Source organism: Schistocerca americana, chromosome X (assembly GCF_021461395.2).
Source record: "Schistocerca americana isolate TAMUIC-IGC-003095 chromosome X, iqSchAmer2.1, whole genome shotgun sequence".
Lineage (NCBI taxonomy): Eukaryota > Metazoa > Arthropoda > Insecta > Orthoptera > Acrididae > Schistocerca > Schistocerca americana.
Genome location: NC_060130.1, coordinates 151,357,024 through 151,384,210, shown reverse-complemented (window position 1 = coordinate 151,384,210; position 27,187 = coordinate 151,357,024). Strand labels below are relative to the sequence as shown.

The 27,187-nt window shown below is 41.9% G+C and overlaps 1 protein-coding gene across 4 annotated transcripts in view; it reads left to right on the top strand.

Annotated features, from left to right (window-relative positions):
- LOC124554749 (band 7 protein AGAP004871-like) overlaps positions 1-27,187 on the top strand; it is a 273,498-nt gene that overhangs the window by 218,237 nt on the left and 28,074 nt on the right. For all 4 annotated transcript variants that reach the window (XM_047128398.1, XM_047128397.1, XM_047128396.1 and 1 more), the window contains one exon: positions 21,043-21,140. In XM_047128398.1, coding sequence (XP_046984354.1) covers positions 21,043-21,140 — 98 coding nt within the window. The remainder of the gene's footprint in view (positions 1-21,042; positions 21,141-27,187) is intronic.

The window sequence follows — 27,187 nt, the reverse complement described above, 5'->3', positions numbered from 1 at the left end:
CTATAGTTTGTGGAACCCATACCAAATAGAGATAACAGGGGATATTGAACATATAGAAATACAGAAAGAAGGGCAGCATGAAAGGTCACGGCTTTGGTTGACTAACAGAAGAGCGCCACGGAAATACTGAAAAACTTCAGCTGGTAGACGCTACAGTAGTGGAAATCAGTATAAACGCAACCTTCCTACGACAGTAATATTCAGTGTCTGAGGCAGATATGTATCGAATTTATCATGAAAGTAGTAGATACATATAAGACGTAAAAGTCATGACAGAATTACATATTTTCTTTCATAACACGCGTAACAAAATAAGGCGTTTGCATTTCCTGAATAGAAACTGGTATAAAGGCACTCACTGTCCTGTTGTGTCATTGCATTGTTTGTACTTTGTTCGACCTCCGTTGTTCCTAATTACCTCAAAAATTCTACCCGACATAGATTTTGTTAGGGCTTGTAGTTTTTACAGTGACATTTCGACCACTCTTCCCGTATCGCTCTTTTCAGCTCACTTACGGCCTCAAATTGCCTTCCATTCCGATAAACACGCCTTTCAAGTATTCCCCAGTGGTTTTCCATGGGGTTCAAATCTAGGTTACGTGCAGCCCAGGGCAAGACATCGATATCTTTATCTTCAGACCACTTTTTTGTTGTGCAAAAACGAGCGCAGATGCATTATCTTGTTGAAGGATTAGACTTTCATCGCCTAGGCCCTCATACGGTATTTTATAATCCATTCTGTCCCTAACGTCTCACTGTACATATTAGAGTTCACTTTAGTGTTCAGCCAAACAATGCGTGATTTACCTTTAGTGCAGCATGCTGCTCAAATCATAACAGTTTCACCACCTAAATTTCTGCTCATTCTTACCAGCTGCTCTGTTCTCAGGATCATGCTAGTCATATTGAAATCCATCCGAATCATTTAAAATAAAATTTTCTCATCACGTTATCCCATTCTCAAGTCCAAGACATATATTTTTCAGCAAACTCCAGTCTGGCCTGTTTATGTTTGGGTCTTAGAACAAGTTTCTGAAGTCGTTTCTTGAATGCAAGATGTTTTCATTTGACAGAATTTGTCGCACACGTCTGGCAGATACTGGAGACTGTAAATCAGGAACAAGTTGAGAAGCATAACGGTTTGTTTTGCGCAAAAGTAACCGTTTCGATGCCTCAGATAAATTTCTACTTTTCCTATATTTTTCATTCTGTCCATATCGGGCGCCGAATCTAATGGCCGGCCGAAGTGGCCGTGCGGTTCTGGGCGCTACAGTCTGGAGCCGAGCGACCGCTACGGTCGCAGGTTCGAATCCTGCCTCGGGCATGGATGTGTGTAAAGTCCTTAGGTTAGTTAGGTTTAATTAGTTCTAAGTTCTAGGCGACTGATGACCTCAGAAGTTAAGTCGCATAGTGCTCAGAGCCATTTGAATCTAATGACATTATGAATCACTGTACTTCAACGATTCAACTTCTTGGCGATTTGGCCATTAGATAGTCCCATTTTCTTGCTTGCCCCTATTTTTGCTTTTTCATCTCATGAGAACTGTTTTCCGCGTGGCATTGTCACGTCGTTGTTTATGTACACACCACGCACTGTCACTAATGGTGTCTGTTTCCTATCTGCAGTAAAGGCACATACGCACACACTAATGCCACACAGAGCCGACTGCCTTTATGCTGAGCTCCACCTTCTACTCCCTGAATCGTTGATGTCTTGTTATATAATGTATTGCTAACATCAAATGCGATACTGTGTGGCTGCAATTGTCAGTTACTAGATCTCGTACTAATGTATTTACTCTGTGCGTAACTATTACAACCGACAATGTAAATTTCCTACAAATATCCATGTCTTTATACTGAATTCCACTCCTATATAAGGTGGATGTCAGATACATGCTAACAAAGTTTCGAGAACTAGTACTGAGTGAGTCATCAAGGAATATACTGCATCCCCTAAGGCCCAGTTCATATAGAAATGGCGTGGCGTGGTGCGGCCGCGAGTGCGGACGGGAGACAACTAATTCAGACTGAAGTAGCGCTGTCTGAGACACTCGGGACGGTATTTCTGCGAATGGCTGTCAGAATATGTCGTCTTCATCACACGAAGATATTGATGCACTGGATCTTTAATAGCTCGCCAATGTTGAGCTGCGGGGAAGATATTGGGTTCAACCGTTATGGGTGAAAAAAGGGAAGGAATATGCGTTTCGAGCATTTTTAGAGAATGTCTCAAAAGTGTTTCTATACTGCCTTAGACAAAATGAAGGACAGCATTCAAAGAAAAGCAACGAAACTGGAGTGTTTTAATCATATTTTCCTATGATTTTCATTTGAATGTAAGCCCAAACGTTGCTGATCTTGTGAGAGATGTTCAAAATATTACGAGATTTTTCCAAAATCTGATCATCCGTAAATAAATATTCAAATGTGTGTGAATTCTTAAGGGACCAAGCTGCTGAGGTCATCGGGCCCTAGACTTACACACTGCTTAAACTAACTTATGTCGCGGCCATCCGTAAATATTCCACTGCTGTAGACCAGAAATTCCTCCTTATAGACCCTAGTTTCGTACCATGTGATGGTGATTTTGCTCTGACAGAAAGGAACAAAATATCCATTGACCCAGAAAACTGGATTTCAGTCATTGCCAACGCGAAGAACAAAGGATTCTTTCTGTGAAAGATGGAACGAGAGGATCTCAGGGATCTTAGCGCACTAGACCATGGCTTGCATAGAGGCTCATTCAGAATAACTGAATATGTCTGGCGACACATTTCGTCTCACAACCCTGCTATACTAGGGGAAAGAAAAGTCATAACGTCAAGCAACCGTGGATTTGTCAAAGCATTGCAAAGAAGCCGAGAGGTGCTGGGAGAAGAAATCTGTCGCTAGATAACGTTACAGTTTTCCCTATCTTGTGTGATAAGATTCTGTCAGTAAAAAAAAAAAAAAAAAAATCGACAAGAAGAAAGCCTTACTTGACATCTGGCGGTATATCCCAGCTGAAATACGGAATTTCTATGAGCACGTACCAAGTGAATAGTGGATTTGCACGTTTGTCTGGCAACCCATTGATTGAGGACAGAAAATTAAGCTAATTTGGACTGTACATATTTAGCGTAATTGCAGCAGGAATAGTGTTAAATTTGTCGGTATCCTCTGCTGCTGCTGCTGCTGGTGGTGCTGCTGCTGCTTGGGCAGACTTGTATTGCAGTAAATATTATATGGTTTTTGTCCGTGTTGTTGTACTTTGTCAAATTAGGGTTTCTATTTCTGCAATATGTAACACAGGAAAACCAGTATTTCAGCAGCAGAACATTGTAACTACGCATATTCAAGGGTGTTCGCCAGGAAAAGAAAAAAAGATAGTGCCATTTCTTGAAAGATAACATAAGTAATTGGGTAATAACAGTTACAAAAAATTCAAAATGGCGTTTTACCTCACACACAATGATTGCGTCAAGAAATCCCGGATATGTAAGCATAAAACATCCAGAACGCAGAATACTTTAGTTATATCAGTAAAAAATCCCATTTCTCATTCATTGCTCGCTGGAACAAACGCCATTTATTCGAAAATAAGTGATCGAAAATAATTATTGACTGTTTCGTGATTGAAACTTTTAATGTAGGCTAGAAAAAATTATGTATACAGTATACAGGTAGTTCTGCCACTGAATCTGCTATTGTCTACTTCTAGTTTTGAAATGATAATAACTCTTAATGCAATATTAATATGAAATGTGATTGTAACTGACCTCACAAACCACATACGAAAGAGAAACACGAGTCAAAAATTTGAGTAGCACGTCGCCAGCCAAATGTCAAAATATATCATTTTTTCTCGGACTGGAAAGAAGTATCGCTCTCCTTCCGCCGTTAAAACCAATTTCGATATGTTAGCTATATTTTAAAAGCAGCAACCTCTTTCCTCAAACCATCAAACGTGAGCTGGCCAGCGACTGCATTCTTCACTGCATACTTCTCAAAATATGCGTCGTAGTTTACTTATTTGGGAAATATTACAATAACTAAGGGCAGTAACGTAAATAAACCCAGTTAACTATCAGTCTGTGATGTCAGACTATAATATGTCGAAGAATCGATGTCTTTAAGTCAAATAGTTTCGTCAAAATCGAATGAGGAAGACTGCAGAGCGGAGAACACGCGCGACTCCGAAAACAGTGTTTCTTAATTTTTTACTCGAAAAGTAAAAGTTTTACTGAGAAGCTATACACAGAGATGGATGCAGCTTCGCTTCATCTACACAAAACAATTTTTATGCACATCGAATGACTTCAAATTAACGAAAACAGCAGGCGCCACTTCGACGCCTCCGCCAAGCGTTCCTTCGGTGCGCTATTCGTGGCGACAAACGGACACGGCCATTTCAGTCAGTTTGCTCAGGCCGGTATTGCGCTATCATAATTCTTTGACAAAGAAATGTGATCAAATATTCGTCGAATTTCTTTGACAAATATCTTTGACGTGGCGCTAAAAAGGTGTTTTACACTGTCATCATATTTTTCGTCAAAACTCAAGATGACGGACACCACCACCACCACCACCACCACCATATTATACGCTGCAGTCGCTTTTACCGCAATTGCATTGTGTATGCATTTGTAAGAGAAGCGGTGGCAAAAAAAGGAAATATACTTTGGGTGAAGCCGTGGGTTTTACATCGAGACAGTAAAAGCACTCAGCAAAATTTGTTACTAGAGCTGAAAATGGATGTCTTATATAAATGACTTACGAATGCAAGATGATGCATTTCAGCATTAGCTCAGTAAAGTGGCTCCTCCTATTACAAAGCAGAATACTCTCTTGAGTAATGCTATATGTGCAGAAGACAGGTTCACAATAACACTGCCATTTCTTGCTACAGAAGAGAGCTAGTCGCGCTTACTATAGGCCCACAGCACTCGAATACCACCGTACACTTTAACCAAAATAATTCCAGAAACGTGTGAAGTAATGTATAAAGCGCTGTAGGAGGAATGTCCGAAAATAAATAAATGTTTAGTGCACTATATGGATATTAAGAACTATTCTTATTTTCGAATAATTTATTTAATTACAAAATTAATAAAAAGTACGAAACAGATGAAGCACTTTTTAACTTGTGGCAACCGGAGTTCAAAAATAGACAAGCTAAAACGGAGAGTTAAGAAAAAATAATATTTTGGAGTTGTCCTCTATTCTGGCTTGCTGAATAGCTGCCAAGCCGTTTCCAAAAACAGAGGTGGATGGCTGTAGCTGTAATTGTGGATTTGAAGTCGCCCACAGCATATCCCACCTTCCCATCAGCACACAATTAATAGCATACATTGTGCTCCTTGCTCAGTACCCCGCCCCTGTCGAAGCGAGGTCATTATAAAAAGAGTCGACGGAACACACCAATCAAAGTTTACAACCATTTTTACAAACACATTACACATGTCAAATATCTGTAGCAATGCTAGCGCTCCAAGCGGTTACATTTCACATTGCAGTGAACAGAAGACGAACGACTTTTATGACCGAATCTACGGCGAGGTCCTAGATCTGATCATATTTCTTTGACGAAAGGCGAGATTTGATAAAGTTCCCCATTGCACTATCAAATTCCTTTGACATAAATATTTGACATATCACCTTTGACAAAGAAATATGATATTGTAATACTGCCCTAACATTGAGGCGGAGCAAATGCACAAAATATGAACACAATTTTCAAACTCCAGAAAAGAGCCATAAGAACAATAACCAAAAATACTAGTCGAACTCATTGTAAAGATCTGTTCAAAACACTGGGCGTTTTAACTGCTCCATGTGAATACATTTACCAGTCAGTTGGACACATCAAAAATAACATTGGTAATTACTGCACAAATAGCTCTGTCCATGACTATGCAACAAGACAGGCCCAACTTACATTTACCAAGAAAAAATAAACGTAAAACTCAAAACAGCATTTTCTACCAAGGAATAAAACTGTACAATAAATTACCGAAAGAGATTAAAGAAATTGCAAAAGTACACTTATTTAAAAAGGCAGCTAAAAAGTACCTGTTATGCAATACGTTTTATACATTGAAGGAGTACTTAGCCAAAACAGAGTAGGGGTTTGATAAAAAAATGTTATACAAATAAAAAATAATAATAATAATGATGATGATGATAAAATATCCAACATTCCACATAACACCTTCACTATGTTTTTTTTCCTTTTTAGAAATACTTACCCACAAGCTGTGCATACCACAATACTAACACCTCTTCCTCTTTCTGAGTTCAACATCTCACTCACTATGGTGGGATGCTGACTCAGTTTTTCAGGGTAGCAAATGGGAAGTTGCGGTACAGAAAATGGCCCAGAGATCACCAGTGTGTGTGTGTGTGTGTGTGTGTGTGTGTGTGTGTGTGTGTGTTTAGTGAAGTGTTATGAAACAATGTGTGTATAGTGTGTGCAGTGTCTGATAGTGAGATATGAGTGAACAGTGTGGCATTACATTATTTAATAATTTATTTGTAAAAAAAAGTATTGTATACCAGGAGTAAATCTAATGATTGTCTCTCACAAGAAGTCTGTAAATATATGTGTATACGAATTAGCTTATTTTAAATTTGTCTAAATTTGTAAATACTTTGACATGTCCTGTATCCTTGTAAAAAGAGATCTACGGATGAATAAAACTACTATTGCTGCTGCTGCTGCTGCTGCTACTACTACTACTACTACTACTACTAGAAACAGCGCCACACGTCCGCACCACAAAAGGAGAGAAACTGCAGCGTGCACCGATGCATTTAAGCAGTCATTCAATCCACGCTCCCTAATGAACGGAACGGGGAAACATCCTAATATACAGGGCGATTCCGTGATGATGTCACAAACTTTCAGGGATGATGGAGAACAGTAAATTTATATTTTCAGGGTCAGATTCCCTGGTTCGGAACGACCGAGTCGAAAGTTATAAGCGAAAATTGTTCCAATACCTCTGACAGTGGACCCCTTCTTCTACAATCTCTTCGTTTTCCATATACTGGGAGCATGTACTGTGGACTAAGAAAAGTTACCTAGTAAACAGGGGTTCTAAAAGCATACCTTAAGAGCTTTGAGCACTTGTTCATCTCTGCTACTGTGAAACACATCTCTTCTACTGAACAAGTGCACTTAACTTTTAAGATGTGAATTTTAGGGCCAGTGTCTACTGGGCAATATCTTTTATTCATTTTTAGGTCCATACACTCTGCTTCCAAAATATGGAAAGCAAAGAGCGAGAAGTGGAAGAGGTCCACTATCAGAGGTGTCGGAAAGATTTTCGCTTGTAATTTTCGACGTGGTTTTTTCCGCACTGGGTCGCTCACCACAAATTGATACATCTACCTATCTCCATCATTCATCATGGAATCACCATGTGTATATTACATTAGGAAATATCCTCTGCCATGCTTCTCTTACTGGTTCGTAGAGTATGGATCTAGATAGACAATTGCATTAAAAGTAATCTCAAACTACTATGCAAGCCAAGTTAGAATGTTAAAGCCCCTCATATTGGCAAAGGGTTACAGTTACTAGAGGGTGCCTTGAATATTACGTCTCAGAAGCTACGCACCTTAAGGTTAGCTAGTATATGGTACTTTTTAAAATTTTGTCAGTGTCCCTTGGTCTATCCTCCAAGTTGGTTCTACTTCATGTGAAAAATTGAGCTATCATATTTGGGCTCAATAGGATAAGAGAAAACGCTGTCCCAGAGCTTCAAAAATATAAAAAAATCAAGAAAAAAGAAAGTCTTAAATTTCTGTTGATTACCTAATGTAGGCCGATTGCTTGCTTCATTTTCCATACCTGAATGTGTTCTCATATCACACTCGTCGAGTGACGTGCGGGTCAATGAAACTAAGACAGGAAGACACGGGGCAGGACAAGCTGTGCCTCTCCATTTTTACGACCCAACGGGGTCCCACTTTAGAGGGAAGGTAGCAATCGTAGCACGTACAATACTTACGTCCTCAGTTGCTCTATAGGATGTATTATGTTCACTTGGTTATTACTCACAGAAATAAATGGAAGTAAACTGCCATTTTTCAAATGAACGTTTACAATTTGTGAATGCATAAATTATCTGCACTTCAAAGTACCCCACTAGCTGTGTGGGAGAAGTGATGAGTTGTTGGGAAAAAGTACGCTTTCCAACACATGAGCTGAGAAACCCTACTTACCAAAATTAGAAGTTCTGTATCTACAATGTAGTTAACTACAAGATTCTGCTGGAGATAATCGGAGGTTTATAGGTGAGAGAAAAATTGAGAACATAGAACATCTTAATACTTTGAAGATTAGTATTTTCGAGACGACAGGTAGATTTTGATCAGTCAACTGTTGAAAAGAGAGCCAAGGTTGATGCACGAAAACGGCCACCAGTTACGATGTGTAGGAACACAGGTCATCTTGAAGAAAAAAAAAAAGTTAAATGCTTTGTTTGAATCATCGGTAACTGATTCTACTCAGGGATTCACCAAGAAAAGGTCAAGGAATACTTGGAGCAAGTCTATATGCCGCTATTCTCAGATTTTGTGCGAGATACTTCGAGAGAACAGCAGCCAAGGGAGAATTTTACTGAATTTTTAGAATTAACTGAAATTTCTCTTGTTAGAGCGCCATCTCATGGAGTATCTTTCCGCGCTCCAGGGGCTGTCCATCGTGCAATGTGGATTGCGAAAGCTCTTCTTTACTTGAAAACTACTATCCTGTTACCAGTTTGAATTAAGACCGTAAGAAGAGAACGAAATTCGCCTTGTTTTTATTTTGTATTTCACTGTGTCGAAGCACGGTTCTGTGTTCATTCTGAAGCCAGAGCACCGTTATTGGATTTCATTTCTCTTTCAAAACTCTAAAATATTGTGTTGTTGATCGTGATATCTTTTATGACATTTTTACAAAAAATGGAATATGATTTATGCCATTTGGCTCCTGTTCTGTTACCGTGGCTGCCGTTGCTCCTAATTAGTCTCTCGAATATATATATACATTCCGTAGATCCTTGTATGTATGTGAAGCGCAAGGATGTGGAACAAGTTAAAGAACTTGTAAATTACACTCCTGGAAATTGAAATAAGAACACCGTGAATTCATTGTCCCAGGAAGGGGAAACTTTATTGACACATTCCTGGGGTCAGATACATCACATGATCACACTGACAGAACCACAGGCACATAGACACAGGCAACAGAGCATGCACAATGTCGGCACTAGTACAGTGTATATCAACCTTTCGCAGCAATGCAGGCTGCTATTCTCCCATGGAGACGATCGTAGAGATGCTGGATGTAGTCCTGTGGAACGGCTTGCCATGCCATTTCCACCTGGCGCCTCAGTTGGACCAGCGTTCGTGCTGGACGTGCAGACCGCGTGAGACGACGCTTCATCCAGTCCCAAACATGCTCAATGGGGGACAGATCCGGAGATCTTGCTGGCCAGGGTAGTTGACTTACACCTTCTAGAGCACGTTGGGTGGCACGGGATACATGCGGACGTGCATTGTCCTGTTGGAACAGCAAGTTCCCTTGCCGGTCTAGGAATGGTAGAACGATGGGTTCGATGACGGTTTGGATGTACCGTGCACTATTCAGTGTCCCCTCGACGATCACCAGTGGTGTACGGCCAGTGTAAGAGATCGCTCCCCACACCATGATGCCGGGTGTTGGCCCTGTGTGCCTCGGTCGTATGCAGTCCTGATTGTGGCGCTCACCTGCACGGCGCCAAACACGCATACGACCATCATTGGCACCAAGGCAGAAGCGACTCTCATCGCTGAAGACGACACGTCTCCATTCGTCCCTCCATTCAAGCCTGTCGCGACACCACTGGAGGCGGGCTGCACGATGTTGGGGCGTGAGCGGAAGACGGCCTAACGGTGTGCGGGACCGTAGCCCAGCATCATGGAGACGGTTGCGAATGGTCCTCGCCGATACCCCAGGAGCAACAGTGTCCCTAATTTGCTGGGAAGTGGCGGTGCGGTCCCCTACGGCACTGCGTAGGATCCTACGGAGCAAGTATGGTGGGTCTGACACACCGGTGTCAATGTGTTCTTTTTTCCATTTCCAGGAGTGTATAAACTGAAATACATGTTTAATAAACGTAAATTACATAGAACATGTAACAAGGGAAAGTACAAAATGCCGCATTAAGCAAAACACAGTTTTTATTTATTTGTATTTATTTACATTTTTTGGATATAGCCATCAATCCAGTGACTTTTGCATACGTTATACGTGTATTATATAGTGAATTAACATAAATAACACTTACAGACCGTAGTAGAACATTATTCACCTTAATTGTCTAAATATATCACATATTAATAACTTGAATACAGTTATTAATGTTCCAAAATAATTATTGTGGAACATTAATACGTTGTATTCGAGTTATTGATATGTCTATGCTCCTCCGAGAGTCGACGGAATGTTCCACACACACACACACACACACACACACACACACACACCCATATATATATATATATATATATATATATATATATATATATATATTATGTGTATCACTGAATTTATTTGCTTCCTTTTTACTATTGCAATAAATATATATATATAGCAACAGGAGACATGCAATTTAGAACCTGTGAAGTAGCTTTGCTTCACAAGTTTTTAAAGTATGTGGCAGCTTGTTGAACCATATCTTCCCATTAATATAAGAACTATTGCCAGTTAGTTTTTAACTTTGTTTTTTGCCTGAAATAGTTAGCATTACTTCTATTACTTCTAATGTTATAATGTGTATCACTGAATTTATTTGCTTCCTTTTTACTATTCACAAAAAGCTTATAAAAATATAAGGAATATAGCTAAATATCTATGTTGGACAAAGGTTTCATGACGAAAATTCATGCATTAACCTAACTGCGCTCTTCTACAGTACTACTATTCTATCCAGGTGCGAGTCGGCTGCACATCCCCAAAGTTCAATACCGTAATTAAGAAATGCATAAACTGTTCGATAGTTTACTGTTTTTAAGGTTTGACTTGGAACTAAATTTGCCAGTTGGCTTATCAATGCAACCTACTGCTGATTTTCTTGCATACAGAATAAATGTGATTTACCCAGCAAAGACTTTTGTCCAGGTGGACACGAAGAAACATATCTGTTTTTACTGACATAATTCCACATATATAGTTTATTTCAACCTCATGAGAACCAGTTTTTTTAAATGTTAGTAGCTAGGATTTACTGATGTTAGCGTTTAGGCACTGGCGTAGAAAACATGTGGTTGCTTCTGATACACCCCCAGTTGCAACTGGCTGTAATGCTTCAAAATCTTTCTTGTAAAATAAGCGGAAGGTGTAATCAGCATAGCTTACAATATGTGATTCAAAGGGTTGAGCCGGCCGGAGTGGCCGTGCGGTTCTGGGCGCTACAGTCTGGAGCCGAGCGACCACTATGATCGCAGGTTCGAATCCTGCCTCGGGCATGGATGTGTGTAATGTCCTTAGGTTCGTTAGGTTTAATTAGTTCTAAGTTCTAGGCAACTGATGACATCAGAAGCTAAGTCGCATAGTGCTCAGAGCCATTTGAACCATTTTTGAAGGGTTGAGTCGTGTCATTGACATAATCTAAGAAGAGAAAGGGACCAAGGATTGACCCCTGCAGCATCTGTATCTCTATAAGACGGGAAATCTATGAATTTATTATCTATTTTGCATAAAATTTTAGTACATTTATTGCGAGTTGTTAAGTTTATGGATTGTAACTGCAAAGATGAGTCTTTGATATTGTATACCTTCAATTTCTTAATGAGTTGCCCTTGACTGACCGAGTCAAAGTCTTTTGAAAGACCTAAGAATATACCCATTGTCTTCATTCCTTCTAGGAGGTTGTACACTTTACGGAGAAATTCAGTCACTGCAGTTGTTGTTCAGCGATCTTCACTAAAACCATGCTGTTTTTCTGTTAAGAAAATTTGAAGCCTCTTTTGCACCTCCCTTCTTATGCACTGGTTTAACAATGCTTGTTTATCGACTACTAGGATGAATGTTTTCCGTAATACTACAGTTTGTGAGGTAGGTTAGTGGTTTTACTACTTCTCCTATGCATTTTTAACTACAGCACTTGACATACCATCCCATCCATCTGAGTGTGTGTTCGTTAATGTGAGGATTACCTTGCTTATTTCAGTTTCATTAACCTCATCAAATTCAAAATCCACTGTTTGAGAGAGTTTATTTGATACGTTTCTTTCTGTCAGCATGTTTCTTTTTCTATTTACCCATACATGTTTTGCACCTATGTGTCATCTTCTGGGGGTTTAGATTTATTTATGTAAAATATGATACAAATTTCGTCGTTGTTTTCCAGTTTTAGGCCTAACAACTACAATATTTGCATTTTGTTTAGATTAAACAGTTACAGGGGGACCTGCAGTTTGACACGGGCTCTCAACCACGCAGCAACGTATCATTTTTCACATGTAATAAAATCATTGTGATCGGCGTTAGAAACAATCCTAGGACATCTTCGGATTGAACCATACACATCTGGATTTTTAGTCTGTCAGTTGGCCACAGAGCCACACTCCTTCGAGGTACTGGCCATTAAAGTGTCTGGTACACATCGAATCAGAGGTATCTAGACATATATTAGTGGCCATAAACTGGAGTGCGTCCGTCATTCGCCTTGGTGACGGCTTTAACTCTGCTGGGGCGTATGAACCTCTGTGGACGAATGCCACCCTATTATTCCTCAAGAGCCGAGACCAGAGAAGGTAGTAATGTTGGACGTTGGGGTCTGGAACGAAGTCAACTTTCTGATTCATTCAAAAGGTGTTACACTGAGGTCAAGTAGGGACCCAGGGCACGCCAGTCCATTTCAGGAAAGTTGTCGTCCACAAAGCATTGTCTTACAGATGATGCGTAATTACAGGGTGGATTTGCTGATACCAACAAATCTTCTTCTCCAAACTGTTCTTCTACCATACGGAGCACACAGTGCTGTAAAATATGTTCATATCTTCCCACTTTTAGCATTTTCTTCACCGCAGTAAGGGACCCTATACCCGTAACACCTTCATTTCCATGCTACACATGACGGGTAACATTCTCTAGTCATTTGTCAAACCCGAACCCTTCCATCAGATGGCAACTCAAGTGCCACTTAGCATTGACTTCAGGAATGTGTGGCTTATGAAGAGCTGCTCGACCACTGTGTCCCATTATTTTTAAATTTCTATGCACAGTCACTGTGCTAGCTGGACTGCTATAGCGCTTTGGAACTCATGAGTGATTCCTTGTGCTGGTTTCTTGTGAAACTGGACCTGACGGGATACCAATTCGATTCTACACAGAGTACGCAAAAGAACTTGCCCCCCTTCTAACAGCCGTGTACCGCAAGTCTCTAGAGGAACGGAGGGTTCCAAATGATTGGAAAAGAGCACAGATAGTCCCAGTCTTCAAGAAGGGTCGTCGAGCAGATGCGCAAAACTATAGACCTATATCTCTTACGTCGATCTCTTGTAGAATTTTAGAACATGTTTTTTGCTCGCGTATCATGTTATTTCTGGAAACCCAGAATCTACTATGTAGGAATCAACATGGATTCCGGAAACAGCGATCGTGTGAGACCCAACTCGCCTTATTTGTTCATGAGACCCAGAAAATATTAGATACAGGCTCCCAGGTAGATGCTATTTTTCTTGACTTCCGGAAGGCGTTCGATACAGTTCCGCACTGTCGCCTGATAAACAAAGTAAGAGCCTACGGAATATCAGACCAGCTGTGTGGCTGGATTGAAGAGTTTTTAGCAAACAGAACACAGCATGTTGCTATCAATGGAGAGACGTCTACAGACGTTAAAGTAACCTCTGGCGTGCCACAGGGGAGTGTTATGGGACCATTGCTTTTCACAATATATATAAATGACTTAGTACATAGTGTCGGAAGTTCCATGCGGCTTTTCGCGGATGATGCTGTAGTATACAGAGAAGTTGCAGCATTAGAAAATTGTAGCGAAATGCAGGAAGATCTGCAGCGGATAGGCACTTGGTGCAGGGAGTGGCAACTGACCCTTAACATAGACAAATGTAATGTATTGCGAATACATAGAAAGAAGGATCCTTTATTGTATCATTATATGATAGCGGAACAAACACTGGTAGCAGTTACTTCTGTAAAATATCTGGGAGTATGCGTGCGGAACGATTTGAAGTGGAATGATCATATAAAATTAATTGTTGGTAAGGCGGGTACCAGGTTGAGATTCATTGGGAGAGTGCTTAGAAAATGTAGTCCATCAACAAAGGAGGTGGCTTACAAAACACTCGTTCGACCTATACTTGAGTATTGCTCATCAGTGTGGGATCCGTACCAGATCGGTCTGACGGAGGAGATAGAGAAGATCCAAAGAAGAGCGGCGCGTTTCGTCACAGGGTTATTTGGTAACCGTGATAGCGTTACGGAGATGTTTAGTAAACTCAAGTGGCAGACTCTGCAAGAGAGGCGCTCTGCATCGCGGTGTAGCTTGCTCGCCAGGTTTCTAGAGGGTGCGTTTCTGGATGAGGTATCGAATATATTGCTTCCCCCTACTTATACCTCCCGAGGAGATCACGAATGTAAAATTAGAGAGATTAGAGCGCGCACGGAGGCTTTCAGACAGTCGTTCTTCCCGCGAACCATACGCGACTGGAACAGGAAAGGGAGGTAATGACAGTGGCACGTAAAGTGCCCTCCGCCACACACCGTTGGGTGGCTTGCGGAGTATCAATGTAGATGTAGATGTAGACTTTTTACAACCACCCTTCGCAATGCTCGACGGTCCCTGTCCGTCAGTACATAGGGTCTACTGGTCTTTGTTTATCTATGGTTGTTCTTCAAGTTTCCAACTCTCAACCACATCGCCAATAGTCGACTTGGGCAGCTCTGGAAGGCTTGGAATGTCTCTGATAGATCTGTTACTCAGGTGACATCCAGTGACTAGTCTCATGTTCGAAGCCACTGAGCTGTCCTGACCGAGTTATTTTGGTGCTACTGCTCCTCCACTGACAACACTTATTCCCTGCCTCCTTCTATGCTGGAGGCACGCCACATCTTGTTTTCAGATATTTTGTTTTTTAAACTTTGTCACACTTTTGATATGCGGAGAGCTGACAAAAGTCATGGAATACATCCCAATATCGTGTCGGACATCCTTTTGCCCAGCATAGAGCAGCAACTCGACGTGGCATGGACTCAACAAATCGTCGGAAGTCATCTACAGAAATAATGCTGCGTCAACAGCCGTCTGTAATTGCGAAAGTGTTGCTGGTGCTGGATGTTGTGCACGAACTGACCTCTCGACTATGTCCTATAAACGTTCGACGGGATTCATGTCAGGTGATCTGGGTGTCCAGAATGCCCTGCAAGCCAACTGCGAACAATTATGGCCCAGTGACATGGCACATTATCATTCATAAAAATTCTTTCGTTGTTTGGGACACAGAGTACATGAATGGCTGCAAATTGTCTCCAAGTAACCGAACATAATCATTTCCGGTTCTGGTTCAGCTGGACCAGATGACCCAATCCATTTCATGCAAACGCAGCCCACATCATTATGGAACCACCGCCAGCTTGCACAGTGTGTTGTTGGCAACTTGGGTCCATGGCTTCGTGAACCTACGCCTCACTCGAACCCTACCATCAGCTCTTACCAACTGAAATTGGAACTCGTGTGACCAGGCCACGGTTTTCCAGTAGTCTAGGTTCCAAGTCCAACCGATAAGGTGACAAGCCCAGGAGAGGTGCTGCAGACGATGTGCTGTTTGCAAAGACACTCGCGTCAGTCTGCTGCCATAGCCCATTAACACTTAATTTCGCCGCACTGCCCTAATGGATACGTTGGTTGTTTCACACGGTGTTGCTTGTCTGATAGCACTGACAACTCTACGCAACCACCGCTGCTCTTGGTCGTTAAGTGAAGGTCGTCGGCCACTGCGCTGTACGTGGTGAGAAGTAATGCCTGAAATTTGGTATTCTCAGCACACGTGTGACACTGTGGATCTCGGAATATTAAATTCCATAACGATTTCTGAAATGGAATGTCCCATGCGTCTAGCTCCAAACTATCATTTCGCGTTCAAAGACAGTTAATTCCCGTCATGAGGCCATAATCACGTCAGACGCCATTTCACGTGAATCTCCGATAATGCACTGCCCTTTTATAACTTGTGTGTGCGATGCTACCGCCATGTGGATATGTACATGTCGCTATCCCATGACTTTTGTCACCACTGTTTATTCCACAAGGCCCTTTCAACGCGTTGTCGTGCTTCCACAAGCTCGTTTCAGTATCGAAACCGCGGTAGAAGATTTAAGTGCACATTTGGACAGTTTTGTGCTTTAGGGTTTATCTGAACACTGTGTGTGTGTGTGTGTGTGTGTGTGTGTGTGTGTGTGTGTGTGTGTGTGTGTTTAGGCCCCTGTATAGCTGAAGGTGTCTATTTCCTGCTGTTGCGTTGCTACTGAAACGTCTGCTCCACATTTCACGCCTGGCAAATCAGTGCTCACAGGCCTTTCAAGCGTATATGGTGTACCTATATGTGGGTAAAAGTATTTTTGAATCAGTTTCTTTCTTGTGCTGCTGGAGGATATAGATACTACCATTCTAACATTATGAGCCTGTTTTTTTCCGAGCAGGGGCGTGTCTCATTCGCTTGCACGTCAGCAAAGGGAAAGGTCATAATATAATCAAGGCTAGTCCTTGCAGTTTGCAGCACGCACCGCTAAACCGACTTTCTGGCTGCGTCCTTATTTCGCACTGCAACATCCATTTAAGTTCGCATACTCCTGTTATGATACCTGATTTATTTGTTACGTTGGCGTCCCGTTCCTGGGTCATTCGTTTGTATTTTTTGGTACACCAGAGGGCTGAACTTGTGATTGCAGTCATAATAGTACCGTAACATTCACAGATAATTGCCTATTTACTGTAAAAAGGGAAGAGCACCATTTGATGACCATTCTGTAACGACCGCCTTTTCAGAATCTGTTGATACATCCGAAAGTCTGTTACATGTGGCACTTTAACACAGCAGCTATCTTCAAACCAGATCACCTAAAAACGTGTTTTTAGGCTCCTGCACAGCTGGAGTGTCTATTTCCTGCTGTTGTGTTGCTCCTGAAACGTCCGCTCCACATTTCACGCATGGCAAAGCAGTGCTCATAGGGCTTTCAAACGAATGTAGTGTGTTTCGGGGATTCACACAGATCACAGTGTACACGTGTAGTCTGCATCTGGGATCCCTCAGAAAACTATAATGCTTCTCTTGCTTGAACATGTGTTTGCTGATATTAACATCTACATCTACATCGATACTCCGCAAGCCACCCAACGGTGTGTGGCGGAGGGCACTTTACGTGCCACTGTCATTACCTCCCTTTCCTGTTCCAGTCGCGTATGGTTCGCGGGAAGAACGACTGTCTGAAAGCCTCCGTGCGCGCTCTAATCTCTCTAATTTTACAATCGTGATCTCCTCGGGAGGTATAAGCAGGGGGAAGCAATATATTCGATACCTCATCCAGAAACGCACCCTCTCGAAACCTGGCGAGCAAGCTACACCGCGATGCAGAGGGCCTCTCTTGCAGAGTCTGCCACTTGAGTTTATTAAACATCTCCGTAACGCTTTCACGGTTACCAAATAACCCTGTGACGAAACGCGCCGCTCTTCTTTGGATCTTCTCTATCTCCTCCGTCAACCCGATGTGGTACGGATCCCACACTGATGAGCAATACTCAAGTATAGGTCGAACGAGTGTTTTGTAAGCCACCTCCTTTGTTGATGGACTACATTTTCTAAGCACTCTCCCAATGAATCTCAACCTGGTACCCGCCTTACCAACAATTAATTTTATATGATCATTCCACTTCAAATCGTTCCGCACGCATACTCCCAGATATTTTACAGAAGTAACTGCTACCAGTGTTTGTTCCGCTATCATATAATGATACAATAAAGGATCCTTCTTTCTATGTATTCGCAATACATTACATTTGTCTATGTTAAGGGTCAGTTGCCACTCCCTGCACCAAGTGCCTATCCGCTGCAGATCTTCCTGCATTTCGCTACAATTTTCTAATGCTGCAACTTCTCTGTATGCTACAGCATCATCCGCGAAAAGCCGCATGGAACTTCCGACACTATGTACTAAGTCATTTATATATATTGTGAAAAGCAATGGTCTCATAACACTCCCCTGTGGCACGCCAAAGGTTACTTTAACGTCTGTAGACGTCTCTCCATGAACGTTATAGTTATAGTGGAAAGTTATATTTCTCTGTACTGCACTCAGAACAAAGAACAAGTAGGGGAGAACACATTATGAAAAATTAAGCTTTTAACGGTAATTCAAAACATCATTAGTAGGAGACTGTAGTTACTGAGCATATTGAAGGTGGAATGGATTCAGAGGAATGATCGTTGTTAGATAGATGCTTTGCTATTCATGGGGTGCAATCTCCAGGTCAGTCGTAACTCGTAAGAAGTACTGGTCAATGTAAAATAACTCTGCCAAACGAATCACGGAAGTGAATGGTAGGAATTAAGATCATACTGCTAGCAGCATTAGTGATGATGATGATGATGATGATGATGATGATAATTGGTTTTGCCGACCTTTGTGAACGAGCGGTTCTATGCGCTTCAGTCTGGAGCCGCGCCGAGTGTGGGAGGAACTTGATTATCAGCTTGATGTCTGCCGAATCACTAAAGGGGCACATATCGAACATTTTTGAATGCCTAAAAAAACTTTTTGAGTTTTTGTATGTGTGTGCAAAGCATTGTGAAAATATTTCAAATAATAAAGTTATTGTAGAGCTGTGAAATCGCTTCAGTCATTTGTAATAACCCTGTACTTGACTAATGGTATATGGTGGAGATATTACAAGATAAACTGAACTTCTGTATCAACATCTGTGCCTGGAAAAGCACTGTGAAATGCCCATCATATAGTACCTCTTATTACATAATAAATTGAGGTGACAAAATGTCATGGGATAGTGATATGCACATATACAGATGGTGGTAGTTTTGCATGCACAAGGTATAAAAGGGCAGTCCATTGGCACAGCTGTCATTTGTACTCACGTGATTTCTGTGAAAACATTTCTGACATGATAATGATTGCTCAGTGGGAATTAACAGATTGGTAGTTGGAGCTAGATGCATGGGACATTCCATTTTGGAAATCATAAGGGAATTCAGTAGTCTGAGATGCACAGTGTCAAGAGTGTGCTGATAATACCAAATTGCAGGCATTACCTCTCACCACAAAAATTGCAGTGGCCAACAGCCTTCACTTAACAACTGAGAACAGCAGTGTTTGTGTAGAGTTTTCAGTACTAACAGACAAGCAACTCTTTGTGAAATAACCTCAGAAATCAATGTGGTACTTGTAACGAATGTATCCATTAGAACAGTGTGACAGCAGATGACCAATGTGAGTGTCTTTGCTAAAAGTGCAACATGGGCTGCAACATCTCTCCTGGGCTTGGGACCATATCATTTGGACCCTAGACTAGTGAAAAACATTGGCCTGATCATGAGTCCCAATTTCTGTTGGCAAGAGCTAATGGTAGGGTTCAAGTGCAGTGCAGATCACACAAAGCCATGGATCCTAGTTGTAACAAGACATTTTCCAAGCTCGTGGTAGCTCCATAAATGTGTGGATTCTGTTTACATGGAATGAACTGGGTCCTCTGGTCCAACTGAACTGATCATTGACTGGAAATGGTCATGTTTGTTTAATTGGGGATTATTTGCAGCTGTTCATGAACTTCATGTCCCCAAACAACGATGGAAGTTTTATTTATGACAATGAACCATGTCAGTGTGCTGCAGTTGCTAGCAATTAGTTTGAAGAACATTTGGCCAATTTGAATGAATGATTTAGTCGCCCAGATTGCCAGACATGGACCCCATCGAACAATTATGGAACATTACCGAGAGGTCAGTTTGTGCACAACATCCTGTGCTGGCAACACTTTCACGATTATGGACAGCTATACAGGCAGCGTGGCTCAATATTTCTGCAAGGGACATCCAGTGACTTGTTGAGTTCATGCCACGTCAAGTTGCTGCACTGTGCCAGGCAAAAGGTGGTCTGACATATCAGGGGATATCCAATAACTTTTATCACCTCAGTGTAAATTAAGGCTTGATCCTGTTCTGTTCACAGATGAGGTGTGGACAAGATGATTGCCCACAGGTTTCAGTGTGAGCCACTGTTAATTAAATCTTATCTTCACAGTCTCTGTGTGACAAGAAACTGTACAGTCTGCACTCAGTGGATAAGCATAGTGGGTAAATCCTGAGCTCTGCAGCAGTATTATTAGAACTGAAAAGCCCCCTCATAGTTCAGCTGGGTGGAAACCTTAGTCACAGACTTCACTGAATGTACGATAACATAGACTGTGACCTTTTTATGCTTGCACCATAGATTGAAAGCTACATATTATTTAAGAAGTTAATTAACTGTGTAAACAACTTTGTGTGCAGTTCCAGGTTGCCAAAGGAGTTCTGTTGTTGTTAGTTAGTTATCCAGTCTACCAACCTAATCTTCAGAATTCTTCAGTAACACTGCATTTCAAGAAGTTCTATCCTCTTTCTGTCTGAACTGTATATCATCCATGTTTCACTTCCATACACAGCTGCACTCCAAACTAATACCTTCAGAAAAGACTTCCTAAACACTTACATTTATATTAGATATTGACAGCAGTGAAAACAAAAAGGCACAAACCATTATTATAGTTGAATAAACAATTTTGGGAAGGATATTTGTGTACTTTCTTGTGTCTCTTGAAGCTGCTAATCATTATTAAGTTTTCTATTTTGGTGGAAGTTTTATGGCACAAAGCTAATGGGTGTGATTACTGTGCATTATTTGTGCTTGAATTTTTATAATTTTGGTTTAAAGATTGAGAGAAGGGAGATTCTTGAAATGTACACTCAGAATTTTGGTTTTAGTCTCCTTTTTTAAAATTGTATATGTATGATTTGTTGCAGATCCAGAGCCTTTGGGTTGCATTGAAGTGTTAGCCACAGCATTCTCAATTCTGCTTCTCATTCTCACCTTTCCAGTTGCAATTTTCATGAGCTACAAGGTAAGCGTATTAAAGGAATGTTAAGTTCAGCTGAAGTATAATAGATAGTGTATCGTACTGTAAAATACAAACAACAACATGGCCACAATGAACCAAAGTTTACTATTCCTTTACATACAGGTTAACAACAGTGGAGAACATAGGCACAAATATATAAACAGTCCAGGCACTGATACAAGCAGTTACAGACAGTAAGTACGAACAAAATACAAGAGCAAGAGCCTGCTGCACTGTGCTTGTACAAAGGAAGGCTCCGTTAGACAGTGCGGAGGATGCCATGCCTTGTGCACAAGTCATATGGCTCAGGCAGCCTCTGGTGTCAGGCCCACGCATATGCCATTGACAGAATATTCTAATTGTAGCACGCCAGCAGCCTGGTCCTACAACACATCGTTAAGTATCACATGCAGGGTCATACCACTTCTGGCCCCTTGGGGAAAAGGTGTTCCTCTGATGCAGGCCATAGTGTGACTGTTGAAACATCCATGTCCTCTGCAGCAGATGCATCAGGTGATGATGGTTGTGGTAGCAGAAGATTCTGGGCCAGAACTAGTGAATAAGGGTGGAAGTGGCATGGCTGTGAACACACGCAGCGGCTGCTCCCCTGTGAAGGACCAGTGACAATGGTGCTGGTAGCATCTTGAGGGTTCCTTGACATGGTGGAACTGTGCTGACGATGCAGGCACTGGCTGCTCAGTTGGGGGCACCAGTGTTGCTGGTGTTGAAGGGCCCAAAGGCATTGGCCCAGCCAGTGGCAAAATCACCTGTAGGAGCAAAGCCTTGTGTGAAGGCGTGGCAGCAGGGGCCAGGAGCACTGGATCCCGTAGGAGAGGCACATCACAGTGATATCCACAAGGAATGTGTGTCCACTCGTGCACCATGGATGCCCTGTGGGCCAGGGAAAGTGATGAGGGAGCAGGTGGAGGTGACGACATTGGACCCTTAGCTCTTGCCATGGCATGAGGACACAACTGGTCCTGCTGGTGTGCCACCAGCCTATCACTGATGCGCACCATACAGAGACGGTGACCACAGCAGCTGTGGTCCACTTTGGTCGTTGGCTGCGCCCTTGAGCCCAGACCACGGAGCCTGTAGTGAACCGTGACAAGGAGCAAGCTGACACTGGTGGAGCAGAATGAGCATATGCTGTAGAGTGTGTGGCTGGCAACCATTGACATCTCAGCTGGACCCAGATTCCCCATTGGTGTAAACCTGTAGGAACTCTAGAAGAGTGTCAAGGCATTGTCCATGTAGGAGTCTGCAACGTGATTTTTCATTTGAACCTTGAATGTGTGGATGAGATGTTCTGCCTCACCATTACATTGGGGGCGAAAAGGAAGAGCAGTTACGTGTCAAATACCTTGATGGGCGCAAAGATTATGGAAGGCCCGAGACAAACTGTGGACAGTTATCCATCACAAGCGTATAAGACAAACCTTCAGTAGAAAAATTTTGGTCAGGCCCTGAATCATCATTGCAGCTGATGTCAAAGGACACTAGATGACATATGGAAATTTAGAGAAACATTGACAACCAACATTCAGGAAGAATTTAGAAAGGGTCCCACGAAATCAGCAGGGACACATTCCCACAGATGCTGCAGTGCGGGCCACTGAAGAGCATCGCCCATGGCACCACCTGTTGGATAGTACACTGAGAGCAGGCTGCGACCAGATGTATAATGTCACCATTGATGTGTAGCCAAAACACGTGCTGACAGGCCAATAACTTGGTACGCGAGACCCACGTCCCTCATGTGGGAGCTGAAGCACATCTCGCAATAGGGTGACCAGGATCACAATCCTAGGCAACAGCCCATCAATAGCTAAGAAACCAACACAATCTAATACTGAAAGGCTGTGACTAAGGTCAAAATAATTAAGCAGAGGATCAGAAGGCCTGCCCAGAGTCCTGTCCAGCCAACTTTGCTGAACGAGGTGAACAACTTGACGCAAAACCGGTTTGGCAGCGACAGCAGCTGCAATTTGGGTGCCCCTAATAGGGAATACTTCCACTGTATGGTGCTCCTCAATATCTAAATGAAAACAAAGTAGTTAATCCTGTTCAAAAGTAGGATCTGGTTTCATCAGAAGCTGGGACACCACATTGACATTGGCATGTTGTGTGGTAGGCCACAAGAGTATTTCATAGTTTTAGCAAGACATAGACAAGGGCCAACACTGAAGGTGATGTGCTACTTTGTTGGGCAACGAAACAGATGGATTTAACAACAAAACCTAGGGCTCTGGATCAGTAATGAGGTGGAACTTAGACTTGTACAAGAACACATGAAATTTTTTGAGTGTTTAGATGATAGCAGACACTTCCTTTTGAACTTAGGAGTAGTGCTGCTGAGTGGAGTTGAGCGTTTCTGATGTGTAAGCTGTTGGACGTTCAGAACCATTCTCATGTTGAAGTGCGAGAATGGTCCCGAGTCCATACTGAGAGGTATTCGAAGCCAAACCCAGGTGGTGACCAGACAATGAGCAAAATGTAATTTATATTTAAAAAGTGTGAGGCTATTGGCAGGTCAGCATCCACTGAAAAGGAACATTCTTGTGGAGTAACTTGTGGAGGGGATGGACGAACACACATGCACCCATAATAAATTTGTGGTAGTAAGCAATGTCACCTAAAATGTTTGGAGTTCTGTGACATTGATAGAATGAGGCAGAGCTGAGACCATGGTAACATGGCAATGTAAAGGCTTAAACCATCCCGAGAAACTTCAAACCTGAAATACACAATGGATTTGCCGAAACTAGGCCGAGTCGGATTTCAACGACGCAGTATGTAAGACTGTGAACAAGGTGAGTAAGTTATGTACATGCTCTCCAGGATGCACCCATCACAACAATGTGATTGAGGTAGCTGATGCACTCTGGAACGGCCATCATCAAAAATCATGGAAAATTGCCAGGCTGCTTGCCACACCAAACAGGAAGCAACAGTACTGTTACAACCTGAAGGGCATGTTAATCACAAGGAGCCATTTAGAATCCTCATCCAATGGTACCTGTAAATAGGCTTCAGATTAATCAGTTTTGGAGAAAAACTGGTCCCTGGTGAGTTCAGTCAGTAACTTGTCTGGACGAGGCAAAGGACAGGTGTCAATGATAGATTGAGCATTGACTGAAACTTTAAAGTTGCTACAGATGCAAAGATGACCAGTCAGTTTTTTAACAATCACGAGGGAGGTAAACCATTCTCTCAATGCAATAGGCTGTATGACCCCCAACAACATCAGCCTGTCTAGTTCCATTTCACTTTGATCACACAATGCCACTGGAATATGGCATGCACAGGAAAAACGGCCATCTCATAGGTTTCAGGGTAACATGTGCCACAAAATTAGTGGCACAACCTAATCCGTCTGAGAAAAAAAGACGAGAACTCAGAAGACAGAGTATCTAACTGCTGGTAAGGGTGCCGGCTGGAAACAAGGTGCACCACATCCAAAATGGGAAACCAAAAGCATTGAAAACATCCAGACTGAACAAATTTGAAGTACCATCATCATCCACTACCAAATAAGTTAAGGAACAAACCATAGATTTATACATAGTTGGAGCCATAACTTGCACCAAAATTGGAATATGCTGTTGTTGTAACTCATCAAATGTTCAGTAACTGGAGACACACCGGAGACCCAAATCCATATAGGTTTATGAGTTCAGTAAACCACCCGTGTCCACTTGTAGTCTGAGCACTTTGATAAACAGTTTGTTATGATTCATAAGCACTGGAGACAGAATTAACATCCATGTTCATGTCTGTAGGAGGCGGTTGGGAACAACACACAGACGCTATATGTCCTTTTTTCCTACAGTTGTCACAAGTCACCCAGCGCTTAGGGCACACAGCCCTGTCATGTTACACGAAACAGTAGGGCGAGATGAGAGCACGGAGCTGTGGTTGACGTGGTGGTTGGTTGTCATATCACTATCCAGTGTGCTGCAGAGGCCACTTTTGTACAGCTGCCATGCTGTACTTTCCTGAAAACTGACTGATGCCTGATGACCAAGCCTCAATCTGACCACCAGCAGCATGAGGTACATCAAAAAATTGAGCAATATTCAACACTTCAGCCAAAGATGGATTCTTACACTGTAGTGCACATTGAAACATCTCCTTATCAGGAGTCAACCAGCCTTATCAGGAGTCAACCAGATGATAATATCATGGACAATAGAATCAGCATAGGAATCATGATGAGCATCAGTAACAAATGGTCATTTGTGACTGAGGCATGGAGTTTGGCCTCCAAGCCCATTAAGACTGGTGGTTTTTTTTTATGACAATGCTAGAACTCTACAAGTGCTGCAATGACATGCACGCATTTACGGTGATATTATGGCAATGTACACATTTCATTGAACGAAAATGATACAGGTTCCTGGAGCAGGACTAGCTGGCACAACAGTTGGTAGATACAAGGAGAAATCCGAGAAAGGAACGAATCCTTCCACGTGATTACATCAGTGACACCAAAAGCAAGGAAGTGATGCTGAAGCCACTTCTCATAAGCCTGCCAGTCTTTGGGCACATTGTCTTAAGAGTGAAAGGATGACGGGTATGCCGATGGTGTGGAAGCCTGCGTAGTCAATGTGCCTCCCAACTTTGTGATAGCAACTGTAAGAACCTGGTGCTGCTCGAGGAGAGATTGGATCACTGCCTCCATGGATAGAAGAAATGAAGGAACAACCAAATAGAATGAGCACTTGGAAGTGAACACCACACTTGTCACCAATTCTATCACACTGTAAGACACTACCAACAACATGACCACAATCAACCAGAGTTAATTCTTCTTCTACTTACAGGCAGACAACAATTGAGAATGTAGATACAATCATAGAAACAATCCAGGTGCTGATACAAGCAGTTACTGACAGTAAGTATCAACACAATATGAGAGCAAGTGCCTCCTGCACCAGGCTTGTAAAGAGGAAGGCTCCGGTAGACAGGTAGACAACAAGTGATTGCTGTTCCATGTGTGCAAGTCGTGTGGCCCACCGCAGGTGTTTATTCAAAATGTAGTGCACTGGCAGCCTGGTGCTGCGGCATCTAGCCAAGTATTACATACTGGGTTATAGCAGATAGTACATATGTGCATATAAAATACTTACCACAGTCAGTCAGTATTGCTCACCATTAAAAAATTATTTTTCAGTTAAAAGTCTAATGAATTGTATTTAATTATCTTGTTAAATTATCAAACAATAAATATTTTAAGTGATTTTTTTTGTTTAGGTAAATATAGTGAGAACTAATTTCCCATTTGTTGCTTGAAGTTGTTTTAATATTAAAAACTGTCAGATGCGTGCTCTAATCCCAGAATAGTTGTCATCATTACTTTTGAATGCATTACAGGAACAGCAGTGATCAATGTCTTATAAATATTTACTATTAAAAACAGTCTTGATCATGATTTATTTATCAAGGTGACCGGTTTCGACCACTACTGTGGTCATCTTCAGACCATTGAGTAGGAACCTCTTTCTGTTGGAGAATCACTACTCAGTGATCAAGACTGTTTTTAATAGTAAATAGTTGTCATAATGCTTTACCAATGCACAACCGCACTCATGTAGCTTAGCAGCCATATGCGACTGTGTATCGTGTGAAAAGTGAGAAATTTAAGGAAAATAACCAAACAGATGAATAAATAAAAGAGTTAAAGTAGGTCAAGTCAATGAAAAATATTGCACTGAAGAAAGGCCGTGAACAACAAAAATGTTAAGATTTAGAATGTGATGGATGCTGAAAGGAAAAGTTGACAGGGTTATTAGTCACATGACTGAAGATAGAAACTAGAGCAGAAAAATTAATAATATCAGTGCAGTGGGTCGTGATACTTTGGGACAAGTATTGCTGGAGTGCTAAGGGATGTGGCAGATGCAATAGGAGAAAGTTACCTTATTTCAGAATGACAAATGGGTGCAGATGCTCTCTCAAGAGCAGGGAAAAAGGGGATTAAAGTATAGGGTAGATTGGATGCTGTGGGCTGACAAAAACAAATAAATTGTAGCTGCAAATGTCTTTTT